This window comes from Sabethes cyaneus, chromosome 3 (assembly GCF_943734655.1).
Source record: "Sabethes cyaneus chromosome 3, idSabCyanKW18_F2, whole genome shotgun sequence".
Taxonomy (NCBI): Eukaryota; Metazoa; Arthropoda; class Insecta; order Diptera; family Culicidae; genus Sabethes; species Sabethes cyaneus.
The window spans coordinates 173800960-173820245 of NC_071355.1; the positions used below are offsets into that span (position 1 = coordinate 173800960).

A 19286-nucleotide genomic window follows, 5' to 3' on the forward strand; every position below is an offset into this window, starting at 1 on the left:
TTGCATTAACCCATTTCCGTGTTGCCAAAAAGCAACGCACTTGTTGTAAATTGCATGCTGGGACTAACAATTGCCACGTATAGCAAAAGATTAAAACGTCCTTTTGTCGTTTCTTGTAAAGACCGAGTTTGAGGCATTCGCCTCTATTCTACAGTGTGACACATATGTATTCGAACAAAAACAAAGTCATATATTTTTGTAAATACAGGCTTTATTTCGAATTTTAGTTTTGGAAGTTGTTTACCCGTAGATACCGAACGCAACAAACAATCATTGCACTATCGAATCATCTTTTACCTGGATAACACGCTTCAAGCGCTTTTTGTGGCACGCATTACTTCCATCGGAATATCATCCCCTATCTTGTTGATAACTAACTTAAATTCATCCAAATTATGATATTTGAAATCCTTGAGCTTCTGCTGCATGTACCCCCATATTCGAAAAGCCTGTGGGTCCACATCAGGAGAACTTAGAGGTCATTCGTTATTCGATATGAAATCCGTCAGATTAGCTTTGCACCACGTCTGCACAAGATTTGCAGTGTGGACTGGAGCTCCATCCTGTTGAAAGCAGTATTATTCTTCACCATACATTCCCCGAAGGTAAGGCTTCAAATTTTGTACTAAAACCATTTCTAGATAATATTTTGCATTAACTTTCACACTCTAGTCAAAAAATACAAGAGGTAGTTTCCCTTTCTTCAAAATGCCTCCCCATACCATGATCGCTGATGAATTTTGGTATCGTGGTACCTTCCGTTTGTTCTTTGGAACGTCCATGATCGAAACCGACCACAACCGATCATTTTGAGCATGATGCGAGGTTTGAAGAACAAACAACTTCTTACCAGAAAAGATCACTTCGAAATCACCGTACCGACGGAGCAGCAGTTTGCATTTTTTCTGCCGTTTTTGTTCTGTTGCTTCCGTTAACCCATGGATTTTACCTTTTTTGAATGCTTTCATATACAGATCCTTTTTCAAAATTCGACAGAGATTCCCTGTTGATATTCAGCTCAACTGCCATTTTCCGTGCGGACCGGTTGCAACTATGACGAATTCGCTCACGGCCAACCTTTTTGACCTCCGCCATTCTAACGCTTCGTTTTCTTCCGATATGGTTTGCAACAGATCCCGTCTCGACAAATCTTTCTTTTTTATCGTATACAAATGCTTGAGGTCACGAAAAATAGTGCCGCATGTAGAACTGTTTCGGTATTTATTTATTACAAACGACCGTTACTCAAACTCTGGTACGTGCACACTAAACGAGAAACGAATACGAATACTCTGTCAATCCTGTTTTCATACAAGACATCAGTTTAGAATAAGAACGGAAGGAATACTCGCGCACTATAACAGTTCATTTTCAGGACATCGAATTGGTGTAAGTTCGACACGAAATTACGGTACGACTGTATGACAAAATTGGTTGAAGAGGAAGGACTGTTAGGCCCTAGAGATCGAACCAGTTTGTTGATGGTGAAGGTATATTCGACAAAATAACGTTATATAATAGAAACCCAAACAGACAAATTGTTGTTAATGCAGATAGATAGTATATTTCCATTCATCAGACTGTTAGGGTCATACATAACAAAAAAGTATCGTCAATAGGGTAAGTAGGTAAAACATATTTGAACTTTTAACAATCACCGTACACAGTTTGTAATTTAGTTTTTTGTTTTCGTTTTGGCTTTCACAGTGGTGTACTATATCCATTGGGCTCCATAAAAGGATTTTTCAAACAACATATTTATAAAAAACTCTCGGAAGTTTCAGTAGAAAATATTGCTACTGATTGGTTGGAATGGGTTCCAAAATAATACACACATAAATACGATATGAAATAACGATTGCTACCGATCGTGGGAAAAAGCGCAAACTTTTGGTATTTTCTTTTGTCCTGTCATTATTTCTATCTAGTAATATTCATTAAAGTGGTAGATTCCAGTCATTTTTATCATTAGTAAGGGTTTAGTACTTGTGTATATATTAAATACGTGTTTCGATCTAAAAGTTGGAAGATTTGATGACACTATCGCATATTAATTAGATCAGAAGAATAAAAGCACACAATTTTAAATGCCGTAGAGTTTGTATTGTTTTGCTTTCATTTTATTGAAAGCGTGAAATATATAGCGTTATTCATAGATACCCGGAGAATAATTCTCTAATCCATAGCAATATCATGAAGTCGTGACGTGTGGTTTTTCTAATAATTATTCCTTTAGCTTAAAGATTTGCAAAAATCAGTTTTTTTACACCCTTAGGTTCTAAATAAATGGCTTTTGTTCTAGGTGTAGTCTCATTTTTTTATATATATAAGTTTCTACTATATTTGAAAAATAAAGCGACTGCACTTTTATTTATATGAACTATTTTGGTCATTCTAAATGTTTGATTATTTCATCATTGTTTCGTGTACGTTGATATAAAGGAAATGTCTAATATTTTTAGAGACAATCAAACAAGTAAAATGTTAGTCTCATTTTGTTCTATTCTATCGATTACTTAGAATCGATTAGCCATATGTGCAATGCAAACTGAAAAAATCCTATCGTGTCTAGGAGAAGGAATGACTGGTTAGTTACTCTATCGATCATTTACAAAATATTAAATTGCATGCAAGTGGACTATATTGGCGTTCGTTTACAATTACGTCGAACGGATTGTTTGTGTTTAAAAATAAGCAGTAAACATATCCGTATTATAGAGTATACCTTGCATTGTAAAATATTTGACAGCGGTCTGTGTAGTTGTTCTAATGCAAGGATACTATTTTAAATCTTCACTATTTAGTAAAAAAATATGCACACAATCACACATACGATAAGTAAAGAAATATGGCGCGGAAGGTTTACAATCGTTTGATATCGTCGTCTTTCGCTTGCACATTGCAATCTATGCAAAAGCGATTAGTTTCAAAAAACTACAACTAATATTGAACAGATTTTGATCGACTGAAAGAGTAAAATCATTTCAGTTCCCTGCCACTGCCATTGCCTCGACCAGCGGAGCTCTGCTGATTATTATTACTGCCATTTCCGATGCTGCGATTTGAGCTATTTCCACCCTGACTGGTGTTGCTGCTCGTGGCATTATTACTGTTACTATGATTTTGATTGTTGCTACTGTTGCTGTTATTATTATTATTATTACGGTGGCTGTTGTTGTTATTATGCAAAGGTACTGTAGCTCGTTGGTCTTCCATCCGGCCACCCTGAAGACGCATGATCAAAGAGAAGAAATCTTCATCCGGAACGGTGGCTCCGCTGTTGGAAATGCCCGGCCCGCCAGTTCGTCTCTCGCTCGTTTCCGCATCCATCGTGATATTCGGCGTAGGTAATTCTGAGCGTTGCTCCTCGATGCGAGAACCCTGCACAAACGGTGAATTGAATGACGTCGTAAAAATACTTCACTTATTCTTCAAGCTCTTACCTGACATCTCATCAGCATATCGAGAAAAGCGTCATCTGGTGGTGTTTCAAAATTATCCGCCGGCGGCGGTTGCTGAGGCTGTGCCTGACTGTTATTGGTGGTACTGTTGCTGCTAGCGTTCACTGGACGGTTAGACGCGGTGGCAGAGTTGTTAAGCGAGATTCGCTTCAAACCTGGTAGCAAGGCTCGTTGCTCATCCATTCGCTCTGATTGAAAGTCGGCGATCATCTCCAGCAAAGCGTTTCTTAAAAAAATCAAATCAATTTAATTTCAATCAAATTGGAGAACAGGATTTTACTATATCCGGTACTGTTTACAAAATAGAAGTAGAGTAAAGTAAATCCTGCCTATTTCCATCTATCTTACCTATTTTCTTTAGCTACCGCTGCATTACTGTTGTGCTGAGTCAAAGGTTTCCTAGCGGAATCGACACTTTCGGCATGAGTCAACTAAAATAAAAGCAGCAAATGTTTTAATATCGGAATTGTTTTCCCAAGAATCGAATCACCAACCTTTACCTTAAGGGTACAACGTTGATCGTCCATCCGTTTGCTCTGGGACCGGGTCAACAATTCAAAGAAGTCTTCGTCGTTGCTCTTGAATATATTCTCGTCCTGCTTGCTGTTGCTCTTGAGTTGTTGCTGTTGCTGAGCTAATGCCGACTGAGCTGCTGGTTGCTGCTTATCATGCACATTTACCATCTTTTTGCCATCAGGTGTCAGCTACGGGATTAAATCAAAGTTAATTAATTTAAAACATTTGCAATCGATTGGATATCATCAGATTACACTTCTGACTAACAGATATTTATTTTACCGAAGTGGAACGTACTGATAAGATTTCGATATTTGAGTAGCTGATAGATAAAGTAGTCTTTCTGTTGAATGAATCAAACAGAATGAGTACCAACTTCGCTCACGATCGCGAAAAATCTCACGACCCGTCACTGATTGCGTAGTCGGTAATTACAAATCACTAAGGGTATTACGATTAGCATGTTTACAATATAATTGACTGATAATGATCTGCGAAGCTAGGCTAAACAGTGCAGAAGTGAGCTCAACCGGCGAATACTGTAATCTAAAACGTGTCTGCTCGATGCGAAATAACGAATCAATATAGAAATAGCAATAGCATTCAATATACCTTAATCAAATCCAACTGCTCCATGCTTTGCCGTCGCACACGATGCTGCTTGGAGAGTAGACCAACACCACCCTTTCCGCCACTGCTGTTCGCTCCGCTCGTGCCGAGTTGAGTATTCTGAGTGGCCAGTTCTTGCAGAGTATCATTTTCGATTGCCAGTATGGAAGCACTGTCTGCCGGTGGCAGCTCCGGCAGGCCGAGTATTTTTCTAAGATCCGATATGTTCATTTTGGCCGTATTTTCACCAACTACGTCGCCCAATTCCTTTGCCAGCAGGTAGTGCGAGTTGGCATAGTGAAGAGCTTTTTCGTGGTTTCCAATCGATGAGTGAGCATTGCCCAAGCTCCAGCACGCTCGCGCTTCACCGATTCGGTCGCCCAGCTCCTGAGCGATGGCCAAATGACGCTGATGGTAGTCGATGGCGGTCGGAAAATCTCGCAGCAAGGTGTACGTGTTACCGAGACTGTAGCAGGCTTGCGCTTCGACGGCACGTTCGCCCAGTTCCATGGCGAGAGATAGTGTGCGTCTGTAGAAAACGGAGCATGAGAATTTCGACTTATTAGTGTCTGCTGATAATTTTGTACGGTTTAAGATTAACGTTCTGAATCAGCTCAAGATAGATCATATTTGTATAAATAAAGCTCTTTTCTATATGAATAGATCAAAGAAATTGATTTGAAAATATTTCTAACAAAAAATAACTCGAAAATTTGTAAGTCAGCCAATGTTTAACAATATCTTGTTTGCAATTTGGTTGCAGTTCCGAAATAGACAAATCTCGGGTAAATTTTCAAATAGACCTAAGTGTCAATGAGAGATTCTCTTCGCGTCTCCTCTCTTCCGTCTTTTACAGCTACATAAATGCATAGAAAAGGAAATTTTCAAAACATTTAGCTAACTAGTGACTCCGGCAACCGTTTTATGCAAAGCTGATGTGTTAAAATGCATTAGGATCGCCGTAAAAAGCGGAAGAGAGGAGACGCGAGGAGACGAGAATCTCTCATTGTCATTTAGGTCTATTTGAAAATTTCCCCGAGAAATAATTTTTATAATAAAAATTTCGTGATTTGTACTCTATATCAGGCATATCACATAAATACTCACTTGTAGTGATTGGCAGCCTGTTCAAACTGGCCGAGGAAAATGTGCGAATTCCCTAGGTTACTATTGGCTCGACGTTCGGCAGCTTTATCTCCGAACTCCCGTGCGATTCGTAGCCGTTCCTGATGATGTTCGATGGCAGTTTCAAAATTTCCTAAGAGATAGTATGTGTTCCCAAGATTTCCGCAAGCCCTTCCTTGCGCACCACGATCGCCGAGCTCCTTCATGAGTGTTAAATTTTGCTGATAGTAGTCGACGGCCTGCATCAACGATTCCTTTACCTCGTCGGAAAAGTCTCCGGGATCTTTTTGTCCCAGCTGTTTACCCTTTGCGTGGTACACATTACCCAGATTGTACAACGCTCGTCCTTCTGAAAGTCGATCTCCAAGCGATTGTGCGATAGCCAAATGGCGCTGGCAAAAAATTGCAGCCTCGTCAAAACGTCCCATAACTTTTAACGTGTTTCCCAGGTTTCCGGAAGATTTCGCTTCACCTAGCTTGTCGTTCATCGATCGCGCTAATGTCAAATCATGCTTGTGATATTGCATCGCTTTCGTATAATCACCGAGATAGAAATAAGCATTCCCCAACTGGCTATAGATGGCACTTAGTGTTCGAAGGTCGTCAGTGCCGGCTTGAATGGCCGCCTGGAAAAACGCCACACCAGCTCGGCAGTCTCCCGATTTGCACAATCGCTCGCCTTCCAGTGCCAGCTCCAAGCACATGGAAGAACCGTCGTTGTTCTGAAATAAAGCAGAACGGGTTAAGCAGGACGAAACGAAGATTTTTAAACTAATCTAACAATTTTTCCTAAAAAAATTGAAAACATTCAAGCAAATTGTGTTGTCGTTTGAAGCAGAAGCAACAAAGTTTCGATTTTAAATTTTCTTTCCATTAATTCTTGTTGCTATTTATATATTACGCTTTATATTTATATATTACCGAAAAATTGATTATGACTTTGTTTCGCTTTTTATTAAAAAATATATTTGTATATTTGTAGGGACTCGTTCAAATGGCATGAAGACAAAATTAAAAACTACTCTGTCTATCACTCATCGCGTCACGTTTACTTTCTGCGTGGACCGGCGCCATCAGTGACGATGACGACTTGTTTAATTAAGTAACGCAAATTAACTGTAGGCGCGGTTAACGATTGAAACAACTCAACATACGCAACATAACAAAGAAGATCGTACAGGCGAAACGTTTTTAATAACTGTATTAAAAAAAACATTCATGTAATTGATTCGCATATTGTAACACTACTATGATGAACTTAGAATCTACCATGAATCAGAAACTTTTTACGAAATAAATAACAAAAATTCTACTCTAGTAGGTACTGGAAAAACATTCAAAACATTCTGTTTAGAGTCACGAGATTGTTGGTTTTTTTCTGGAGCAAAATTGTTTGACTGTTCTGATTCATTAAGTTGACGAGTAAGGTAGACTATAGGTACAAGAATTACCACATTACACATCATATTTAATTTAGTTTGTTCAGTTGCGAAATTTGGACCAATGTTAAACTTTTTAAACTTTTATGTTAACCAGAGGCCAAAAATAGAACTTCACTGTTACAAAGGCCATATTTAATAACAATTTGTAACAACCTTAGGCACATATTAATTGTTAGCGAAACTTAATTTTAAAAAAGCTTCTCATTTTTCAGTTTATACTTTGTTTCCATTGCAGTTAGCAATAAACATACAACAAAATTGTTTTATTTTTGTACCTGATCGCTGGAAAGGTTTTCAGCGCTGGCAGAAAGTGAAGCCATGATTCAATGATTTTCCTATAATTAGTCGCGGTGTCTCCTGTTGTTTTGGTCGGCCGTCCGCTCGTTCAATCGATGAAGGTGCCGTCTACTTCAGACTTTAGGTTTTTTTAAACCAAGCAGCTAACCACTGTCTGCCAAACGGGCAGCAATTCGACTTTATTTTTTCACTTCACTAATCACATTTAGATTTATTATATCGGGCTGGCCGCAATTGGTTTTATTATGCTGGACGATTGAATATCAAGCAATTGAGAAAAAATGGGTGACGCACGCGACGAGTATTTGAAGTGAGAACGAGATTTCGAACTTGATTTCGTTACCATTTAGGTGCACTGATTTTCTTTTATACACATGAAATGAAAACCCTATATATGCGATCCGATTTAGCTTTTTCGAGCTATTTTAAAAATGATAAGTGATAAACGAAACAATTATTAACTCTTTTCAATTCGCGTCGCTCCCGTTCGTTGCTTGTGTTTTGCTTTATCTTTGCTTGCCTTTGCCTTTGCTGTGCTTGAAAGTTGCTGCCGTTGCTGCTTCTTGTCAGTGGTGCCAATGTTTTTGAGTTTGAATCCAGGCCTAAAACAAGGTCTTCAGCTCAAGGGTGTGAAACGAACGTCAAATGCATATGATTGCAGTGTAACCGTTTTTTCTGACGTTTCGGTCCGAGTGACGGCTAACGCTTTATTCAATGGAAATTCTAATTGCCGGCGAACTAGTTGAAGGATGCTCTTTTTACTCCTACATGAGAAAGAGATAGCATGATTACATACCCTTGGTCTGTGCACAGGTTTGTTAAAGAGTGAAAAGGATAGACAAAACTTTGCACCAAATCTTCACAAACTTTCCATATGGCAGTTCCATGAGAGTACAAGAGATCGATTTGTGCTTACATAGCGAATTATGCAGTTGTTATTAAACCAATAGTTATATTTGCCGAATAATTTGGTATGAAGGTATAGAAGACTTCCTAATCTGTATTTTTTTACATATGACTTGTGACACTTGAGACAATTACGACAGACCTTTTAGACTCTTTAAAACTTTATAAATAACCTTTGTATGTAATACAAATAAATCAGTGTATCTGGCGGCTTTGCATTTGATTCGATTTTCTTTCTTCTCCTTTTCGTCCTTTTCCTTTAATTTCATTTCTATTTGACGTAGCAGTTGATATTTTTGTGGTTATTATGCGAGAAAAAAAAGAGAAAGAAATATTTCTACTCTTGTCATCACTCAAACAATGACAGCTTTGCATGGAATTTTGCGTAAGTGCGAGCAGGCTTCAAGATCTTAACTCCGTCAAAGCAGCGCTGCCACCCAGTGTTGCCACATATTCATCTGTACTGGAAGGTAAAAAAATCTTTTGCATCTGTACTTTTGCTTTCAAAAATCTGTACTAAAATCTGTACCACAAAGTTGGTTTGTTACATAGGGAAACCTGGTTTGTTTGCTTTAAAAAATAGAAAAATCGCAAATTACTGATTTCTTTGATGATATTGGTACATAACCTTAAAGATAGACATGTTTTGTTTTGTTTGCATTCATGTCAAGAGGTGCTCCTCTATTGATTTCAAGTAACAAAACTGAAAGAAAAAAATTAGTTTTTGACACCCAAAAAAATCTGTACCCATCTGTACTTTATGACAAAAATCTGTAATCTGTACCGTACAGAATCTGTACCAAAAAAATTGGAAAAATCCAAGGGTAAGTCGCTTAGAACATTGAGGCAGGCTCAATTTAGGGAACAGCTGACCTCATTGATTGCAATTGCGGTACATTCATTTCACAGTTTATGGCACACTGTGGCCCACTTTTTTGACATTTAAATTTTGAAATGTTAGAAATTGGCAGCCCTGCCAATGTTTGTTAATGTCAAAACGATCAAACGGTCAATCTGAGCGCAGGCGAATTTGACAGGTTTCACATGATCAGCACCTCGGCAGCACAGTAAGGCACAGACTGAACAAAATTTCCATGAAAGAGGTGAACGAAATGTTCTCAGCGACTTACCCTTGGAAAAATCTGTACTTTTCCAGATAAATCTGTACATGTGGCAACACTGCTGCCACCAGCCGTATGAAACTGAAGGGTAAAGATGCGGCTAAAGGCCCAAACAGAATGCAGCGTTAACGCATCCGTCAGCGTCAATTTGACAGTAAATCTATGGGAAAACTGTCAGAATAACGCTGACGGACGCGTTGACGCGGCATTCTGTTTGGCCCTTAACATCTTTTTACGCTTCCTACACGTCCGACACAAAAAGAAAAAAAGCAAAGAAATAATTTTGTTCGAGCGCTTACCAATACACATTCATCCGAGGCTGAAGTTAGAGCGGGCTACTCACAAATACATTTGGTCCGAGGCAAAGTTTGTTATGGGCTAGATGAGATGTTGGCTACACGAAAAATGTATGGGAATGACATTTGTGACAGAGGGGTGGCTGCTAGTGATGTCCGGTAATCGCTCGATTAATCGAGTAATCGATTACAGCATGCAATAGTCGAATAATTTCTAATCGAATATCGCCTAACCACATAATCGAACTAATCGATTACACTCGCATCGATTACTGACACGAATACTGCTTTTTGAGGTTTAAGCTTGTTGAACTCAAAATGACGTGAAGCCCATATGATAATTTTAACGAAAAGCTTAAATTAAACTTGTCGCGACTTCGAAGTTTACCTTCGTAGTCGCAGTTCGCAAATCAAATATTCGTTGCCAGCCAGCCTTGCCAGCAGTAAACGATCTCTTTTACTTTTTTGACGGATTGCCATGCCATGATATCGATGATATCTTTTATGTGCGAGACAAACATATTTTTGTTTGTGTTTTCACCGTTTCCACGCAAGTTTTGGCGGTTTTGACAATTCGGCATAGAGATTCCATGTAAGTGAAGTGCGAACAAACTTAAAACTCTCTTTGGCAAGGCAAACAGAGACTAAACGCATTCGCATGCATGGAATTTCGCATAGAACGAAAAGGTTCAAATATCTCTTTCTACATTTGTCATCGTGAATCATTTTTAAAATGTTAGTTCTGTTGGTTGGTCCCGCTGGTTTCCGCTTTCCGGTTTCTGTGCTGTTATTTGAAATAACTTATTTTTCATTCTCGTAGTCACACGGGTACGCGTACATGTGGATGTGTTTTCGGCGCGCTATTCACATTTTTACGTCCAAAAGTGAGTTTAGATCGGGATTAATTTCGACCGTTTTACACTTCTGAAGTAAACGCAATCAATACGCAAAGCTTGTGTAAATATGAGCGATAAATCTTCAGCAGGAAAACTTAAAGCCAAAGTGAGCGCAGTGTGGAAATATTTTAATAAAATTTCAAAATGATTCTGATTTGAGCTTTGGTTTGGATTTGAGCCAAAGCTTTTTTGAAAATTCATTAGTCAAATTTCGACAACTACTGCGTACTAAACTGCTTCTCTATGGTAAATGGTTGAACTGGATGGAAAATGCTTGAATAATGCGCTCCAGAACCACCATGAGATTCCACAGATTCTTATTCAGCAACTCCTATCTCTACCTCCTCGTGATACCATCCGGGACACGTTACTTAGTGGAAATCGGACAACCGGTGGAAACTAGGGTCGTATGCGGACAGAGAAGGGGGCACTCATGCGAAGGCTGAAATGTAAACTCTCCGCCTGCAGGACGGTTCTCTCGACACCCAGGAACCAAAACAGGGGTGCTAAAGCCCCTAAAGGAGATGGTTGTAATAGCTGTTATCCATGGCTATTATGTAAAAACTTAAATGGATAAACCCCTAATTCAAGGTGTGACGCGAACCGTGCCGAAGGATGAATGGTGGAGGGGGTTCTATAAATTCTCTCGCCGCAAAGGAGTCTGTGGAGTACCAGGGCGGCCTCCACTGCAATTTGCCCTTGCTGCATCAAGCCGGTCACTGATGCAGTGGATGATTTCTTACCGTGCAAGCTCTCTCTGCCGAAAAAACAAAGAAACGAATGAGGTGGAGAGGAGAGCAGGGGACTTGAACGATGCGCTATCAGAGGTTCAGTCCTGATCCTCTTCTATCCTCAACACGCCGACTCGTTGTGAGACGACAAACGAAGATGTGGCTCCAACTCTCTACTCACGGGTCGAGATCACTCTGCCTGATCTCTGATTGTGTGCTGGAGGGTGGGCTGAAACAAAAGGAGAGCCGAACAGTTATGGCCAGTAGGATGGCTGTACAATCGCTCAAACAATCTAAAAATATATAACGTCGAGTATCCACTCCTGGGTTACTCAAAAGTTGCCGAGTCTCAATAAGAGGTTTTAGGGGGCATCCATAAAGTACGTCACGCTTATAGGGGGGAGGGGGGGTTGACCTAATCGTGACGATTTGTGACGTAGGGGGGAGGGGGGGTATGAAGTTATGTGACGTCACATGAAAAAAAAAATCAAATGGAAAATTTATTCGGGAAATTATAATTTAGCCTTCATTTGAAGATACAACTATTGAAGGCTTCTATAAAATTAACGTACTGATAGATTTTAAAACAAATAGTTAAATTTTTTGAATGAACACTTTTTTGAACATATATGTGTGAACAGGACTCATTTATTCTATGTAGTATGAACTCTCCATTAAGGCTTTACAGAATATGCAGTACACCGCTGAAGAGCTGCTTGAGTACCGTCCTGCCTAAAAGATTTTTGCAACCGCAAATAGCAGTCGCACAAACTCCTGAAGGGTTACGGGATGCTACCAGAGACCCACGGCAATGTTTTCCCTTGATATTCGTGCTGAACTCAATCGATGAACAAAAACTCATACCGAAGTTCCACGGCTGCTTTTAAGGTTTTTCGGTATAATTTATACTGCCCCTCACTCAAAAGCTCTCTGAAGGATAGGGTTTAAGCCACTTGCGGATTAAATTTCGCATCTAAGGTAGTGTTGAATGATTACACGATTGAAGAAATACACAAAATGACAAAGTCCCTCAGAAAAGTTTTTCCAAGGCGTGTTGCTGCAAGACGTCAGCTGGAAGTCCTGATTCTTTCAACTAGATCAGACGAATTTGAGTGGATGAATGTAAAGGGCGTAGATATGCGCTAAACATTAATCGACGGCACATCAGCGACTTCTGAAGCATATCCGATTGCAGCAATTGAAGATCATCTTCAAAATCCGTGAATCGATGACTTATAAGCTCGAAAATTTTCCTTTTTTTTATTTGCTGTTTATTTTCATTTGATAGCTTTAAATAAAAAGGTTGGAATGAGTATTTAATTTTTTGTTGTGAAGGGGGGGGGGGGATTGCCGTGACGTGACGTACTTTCTCAGGGGGGGTCACGAATGTGTGACGAAATGTGACAAGGGGGGGAGGGGGGGTAGATTTTGGTCAAAATTTGCGTGACGTACTAAATGGATGTCGCCTTACGACAGGACATTGTCCGAGCAAATATCATCTTCGGAATCTCGTTTTCGTACAAGATATTTAACCTCCGAACACTTGCGCTGCAATTGTGGAGCACAAATAATACGCAGACTGCAGTATCTCAAAAAGGAGAGATCTGGTTTGCGTCGCCGATCAGGGTTCATAAACCTAGTCATGCTTGATTGGCACATGTCTCGCTCCAGCTACCGGCCTGTCACTTCTTCAATAAGTAATAGATAAGCTTGAAATGTATAGTAAAATAATAAAACGGGGCATACCACAACAATCCAAAATAATGGACGCAGTGGTAAGAGTTCCCAGCAGAGGAGAAGGAGAAACTGGTTCTCAGTTTACAGATACAACTCGTTTTTACAGGACAGGTCAGTAATAACTAAAGCGAGGATACCATCTTGAAGCTTGAACGATACTTATAAGCTGTTGCTATCCAACGAAGCAACGTAATACAAGCCGTAAGCAGGTCAGTGAAGTTCTCCCACAACGGACTTTGTTGATTTCGAGTTAATACACCCCCAAGTTGGTCGCACCAGCTTTGTTGGATGAGTTATCCAACATACAGATAAAAAGTTATTTTCATTGAAAATAATTTTACAAATAAAAACCCGGATTTCAATGATTTTTTATCTAAAAATACTGGAAACCATCTGCCGTCAACAATCCCAAATCTATCAACAGCAAGAGAGTTACAATGCAACGGTGTTCGATTTTTACTACGCTTTATCCATCACCTATACAGCCGCTACTCGCATAACAGTCCCATTTTCTATGGAGTTTCCTATATAAATGGGACTGTTATGCGAGTAGCGGCAGTATACACAACGACTAATCGAAGTTTGGTCGATTACCCGATTAATCACAGACGATTAATCGTGTCGAATAACAATTGATAAAAAAATATTCGATTACTCGTTAATCGATTAACTGAGAAAATCGGACATCACTAGTGGCTGCCACAAACACAGATATTTGTGCATGCATAAATTTGGGACCCTGATGTTTTCTGCGGAGTATACACTGAGAAAACTTTTCGTATAGTTTCAATGTGTCACATCACATACGGATTTTTGCAATATGGCCTGTAAATGATCTTTATGTGCCAAACAGTTATCATTTATGGACCCGCGAAAAATTTGCGCATACTATTCATATGCGTATAATTTTTATGTGTATAATTGCACACACTATTCATGTGCGTATTGTGCATGGCAGCTAAATCTGGACTATTTTCCCTATAATACCAATGTATATGACGAAACGAAACAACAACATTGTCGTTGATGCTCTTGCTCTTTCTTATTACAGTGATTTCAGTTTGTCGCAGTCGGATCGCAGTTTGGTGCAGCCGCACTTTCAAACTTCAGAGCCCAGTTTGGTGGGAAGTGCGGTATATAATTTTCATGTGAATATCTGGGAGCATTGTGTTTATATGAGGCCATGATAATCATTTGGAATTTCATATGGAAATTTACTATAAGTTATGTGCAGAATATTTTGAGTGTAGACCATTTTATATGACAAGCGACAAGGTGCTGCTGATATTGATATTGCGCTTTCCCGTGCTGGTACTTTGACAATCCGCAGATGACCCCACGGGAAAGCAATATCAATATCGGCAATGTTGTCAGTTCGTAAAATGGTCTATTTTATTTTCTCGGTGTAATCTTTTCAATAACATAAATAGTTTGTGGACTACTACGTTGTTGAAAGTTGAAAACCGTAATAATCGACGTGCGACATTCGGTTTCCTATTCTATTCTGTGTGTCGCACGTGGTGCACTGTGTTCGCACATTGATGCGCTATACAGCGCATCACCTGCGCATCAGAACAAGAATAACACCGAATGTCGCGTGTCGATTATTACGATTTTCAACTGCAACAGTAATAAGTAGAGCCAGAAATCATAGCAACTAAAATAATTGATGAGTCCCAAATTTATGCATGCACAAATATCTGTATTTGTGGCAGCGTTGCGTCAAAGTCATACTCGACCAAAGTATACCACCCCATCGACATCTCTATATCGAGCTGCAGTAAACGTCAGCGACAGCCAAAGTAAATTGATATATACCAGGTATATGACAATGCGAGCTGTCATATACACTTTGCACTAACACATCTACACTAGTTCTGAGATTTCGAGCATTTTGTATGGAAAATTAGTTAATTTTTTAAAAAAATCGTTGGATACGCAAGATTTGTCTATTTTTTTCCTCACAGTTTTTATGTTTATGCTTAGAACATTATTTCTAGTATGTATTTTCATGAATACAATGAAGTGCAACAGTCCAAATTGCAAGCGGAAATTTTTTCATCAAAACGGTATCAAGATGTCTCAAAGAAATGTCGTTATATCGCTTTCCTACAAGTAGTAAAACAAAAAAGATTTTTTTTTTAAATGCTCGGACATGATTGTTCAATAAGCAGCATGAGCAACATTGTTATCCGCCCGCGATATTTTTCGTCTGATTTCTGGTAAGCTTTTAAAGTGTTAATTATCTTCTAAGACCGTTTTGTAGCAATCTAAGATTACTTTTTATGGTTTTCTACATAGTGTAAATTTATGATAAAAAGGTATCATCTTGGAACAGTGACTTCAACTTAAGGATTTTCAAGCAGTAGCACAAGCATCTATTCGAATAAAACTATTTTTTAAAAGAAGACATCAAGGGCAGATATTCAAGAGCATCATGCAAGCAAAATGTTGGATGGAACGTGTTTTAATTTAAGCAACCGTATACCGTATTGATCGTGAAGTATTAGAAACATTAATTCATTTTTCAATTGCACATCGAAATAGTTAGTCACCCATGTTCTCAAATTTTTTACGCGTAATAAAAAAGGCTACAAGTGCAAATGACTTTAAAATATAATCCTTACATTTCATTGTAAATGTTCAAATATTTCTCTGGAATAATATAGCTGCATTCATTAATTACAATTAATTTAGTTTTAATTTTCATGCAAGTTCCACCATATTTCAGAACTATTTCTTCTTCTTTCTACACACACTAATGCAACTCTCGATGGTCACATACCTGGTATATATCAATTTACTTTGAGCGACAGCATGTCCGGGGCTCAAAATTTGACAGCGGGCCCAAATCAGACTGCTGGCAGTTGAGTGAAACGCAGTGCTGAATTGCTATCTCATTTTCGCACACACGAGATGTTAGCGGCGAGAACATGGTTGTCTGCCATGGGCTTGAAGTATACCGACATTTCTAGATAGAATTAACAAAAGGGCGAATGTCGCAAATGTAAACAAAACGGGTGAGAGTTACTTTTTGCTGGACCAGCATAGGAAAAGCAACCCTCACTCGATTTGTTTACGCTTGCGACATTCGCCCTTTTGTTAATTCTATCTTCATTTCAGAAGGTGAATATCGAGTTCGTGTTGTGTCCGTTGTGTCAAGTTTGGTTTTTGGTTTGGTTTGGTTTGGTTTTGGTTTGGTAACATAAAAATTTTTGCGAATGTCGCAAGCGTAAACAAACCGAGTAAGTGTTGATTTTCCTACACTCAAAATTATCTGCACATAACTAATAGAGCTTGCTAATTTGCGGTTGTGCTGGTGGTTTGTTTTCCCCCAATTTGAAAAACATCATGGAAAAACCAACATCAGCAGCAACAAATCGCGTGTACATATACGCGGCATAGTGTACGTACGGTAGCTGTCAGCAATCTCAACAGTAAATTTCGATATGAAAATCCATATGATTTTCATATGCCACATATAAACACAATCCGCCAAGAAGTACACATAAAAATTGTACGCATATGAATAGTATGTGCAAATTTTTTTTAATGATAACTGTTAAAAACACTTAAATGGTAACTGTTTGGCACATAAAGTTTATTTACTGGAAACATTGCAAAAATCTATGGTTGAAACACATAGAAACTATACGAAAAGTTTTCTCAGTGTATGTTGGCCCCGGCAAAAAATCACTCGTTTTGTTTACATTTGCGACATTCGCCCTTTTGTTAATTCTATCTATAGATTTCTGTTACTGCACCCCATCGACATCTCTATATCGAGCTGCAGTAAACGTCAGCGACAGCATGTCCGGGGCTCAAAATTTGACAGCGGGCCCAAATCAGACTGCTGGCAGTTGAGTGAAACGCAGTGCTGAATTGCTATCTCATTTTCGCACACACGAGATGTTAGCGGCGAGAACATGGTTGTCTGCCATGGGCTTGTGTTACTGTCTCTCGACTTTTGGCTTAGTTGCCAGTATTCTTGATGATTGAGTGTTTTTGCCAAACAGAATGTCAAAGAAAAAGGAAAAAGCGTCAACCGCGTCAACCCGTCAACAAACTAATAAATTCTGAAGGGCACAATGTTTTTCATTTTTTTAAAGTTAGGTGTCGTGGTCGTATAAACAAAAATTAAACAGGTTGAATGGTTAACTTTTTTCCTATCTTTCCGGTTTCGTCATTGCGTTTTTGTTTTGTGATCGGCGTAATAATTTTTGGCTTGGGAAGCTCTAATGGCTTCTGAAGAACATCTGACTTTATCAAGCCTCGTTAAATCGGTACATCAACAGCTACGAGATTCTGCGAGTAAAAGTTCTGATCCTGAGCGGGTATGGAGAGAGCATCTGCAAAATCATGAATTACTAAACCAATACGCCACTGCCATGCACAAATTGGCCACTTGCCATTGGGACAGAAATATGCAAATCGCGAGCAAAAAAACTAACTGCCGAATTGCCTGGGTTGTTGGATCGTGTCGAGAATATTTCCTCCTCGAAACCAACAGTTTACTGTATTTCTTTCGTGATAAGGAAGACAAGGTAGATTTATTTCTTAAAGCAACTTCAATATCCTATCTAATTTTATTTCAGATTATGAAAGCAATCAATTCAAGTCACAACTGCGAATATCCTTCTTACCTAATTTCAAATATAAAGCTTCTGGACGTTGGGAGCTGCTACAATCCATTTTCCGCTTTTCCCGACTTCGAAGTAACGGCGATTGACATCGCACCAGCCCAGGAAACCGTCAAGTTGTGTGACTTTCTGGAAGTTTCCCTCGCAGATGATTTCCAACTATTCAGTTCTCAGCATCTCGAGTATCTCGTTCGGTCATATTACGATGCTGTAGTATTCAGCCTTCTACTTGAGTATCTACCTTCATCGGAACAGCGATTGTTATGCTGTCGAAAAGCCTATGACGTACTGAAACCAGAAGGGATTCTTCTGATAATTACTCCTGACTCTCGGCATCAGGGTGCGAATGCTAAGCTGATGAAGAACTGGCGCTATACATTGGGTTTGGTGGGTTTTACCAGGATAAAGATCGAGAAACTGGAGCATGTAACTTGTATGGTGTTTAGGAAGGCCATCTTCCGGGAGGTGCCGGAACGGTGGTGTAGGATTCATAAAGAAGAATATATGAAACCGGTTATGAACATACCTCAAGATTTTAACAACAGTTCTTTACTAGATGAAGATGTAACTGATAGTAAAATGGAGCACCAAGTTTGCGATGCAGCGGAAATAAAAAACCTGTTTAGTGGATTACCTTTCGTTGGTGACGAAATGGGTTGATCTGCAGTAATAGCAACAATTTTAATTTTTCATTCCGAAATTTTTAAGGATAAATGGCGGGGATTCAGCCAGAACGAACCAAGCGCCAAAATCATTATTTTGAATAATTTGATTTTAACTTAATGGTCCCACCAACAGCTTGCAGCTGACTTAATATATAGTTTTACCGCTCACATATCACAAACAGGATGTCTTTAATGCCCTGAGATTAGGAATATCAGTAAAATAGTACATTATTGTGCCTTGCAGCAATTTTAAGAGTCTCACGCAAATTCATATTTCTTCTTCTTCTTCCTTCAATGCTGCAAACAGTGTTCCATGTCACAGACTGACAGTTGGAACCGGTGACTTGACCATATGCCCAGCAAATTTTTAATTCATATTTGAATAATAATTATTCTGTACGTACCAAATATATTGAAAATATTTTTGTCAAGCAAAGAGAAAATAACCACACTAATAATTTTTGCGTGGGACTCTACAAAGGTGGAATCTCCGCAATATTATCGAGATTAATTTTTAGTTTGGGTATGAATGTACTGAGTTTACTTTGGCTGAATGAAAATGAAAGAATATGGTTTTCAGTTCAGTTTACCATATGATAACAAAATACACATAAATAAACATGTTTTGTTTGAAAAGATTGCGGCAGTCATGGAAAAACCATCTGACGTAAGTGCCACTTCTATGCAATAATCACGTCTCTCCCTATTGTTTGCATTCCATACAAAGAAACGTCCACAATTGAACAAATTTTCGGTTATACACTGCCTGTGCATCACCTCAGAAGTTGTGAAGTCATAACTATCAACAGGTTCATCTCTTGAATTAGAACTCTTATTATTAACC

The 19286-nt window shown here is 39.0% G+C and overlaps 2 protein-coding genes across 3 annotated transcripts; one reads left to right on the forward strand and one right to left on the reverse strand.

Annotated features, from left to right (window-relative positions):
* Positions 1 to 1554: 1554 nt before the first annotated feature.
* Positions 1555 to 7924, reverse strand: LOC128741295 (G-protein-signaling modulator 2). 2 transcript variants are annotated; one of them, XM_053837009.1, is made up of 7 exons: positions 7429 to 7924; positions 5694 to 6433; positions 4590 to 5115; positions 3962 to 4165; positions 3810 to 3892; positions 3444 to 3687; positions 1555 to 3381 (listed from the first exon to the last, which is right to left on the reverse strand). In XM_053837009.1, exons 1-7 carry the CDS (start codon positions 7471 to 7473, stop codon positions 2980 to 2982), a joined length of 2244 nt encoding a protein of 747 aa, XP_053692984.1. In that variant the 5' UTR covers positions 7474 to 7924; the 3' UTR covers positions 1555 to 2979. The 2 variants fall into 2 exon arrangements, with proteins under 2 accessions (XP_053692984.1, XP_053692983.1); XM_053837008.1 differs by having other exon boundaries at positions 3956 to 4165.
* Positions 7925 to 17279: 9355 nt separating this feature from the next.
* Positions 17280 to 18437, forward strand: LOC128740425 (S-adenosylmethionine sensor upstream of mTORC1). The gene is made up of 2 exons (XM_053835966.1): positions 17280 to 17681; positions 17733 to 18437. The coding sequence occupies exons 1-2, from the start codon at positions 17376 to 17378 to the stop codon at positions 18435 to 18437; spliced, it is 1011 nt and encodes a 336-aa protein (XP_053691941.1). The 5' UTR covers positions 17280 to 17375.
* Positions 18438 to 19286: the final 849 nt, after the last annotated feature.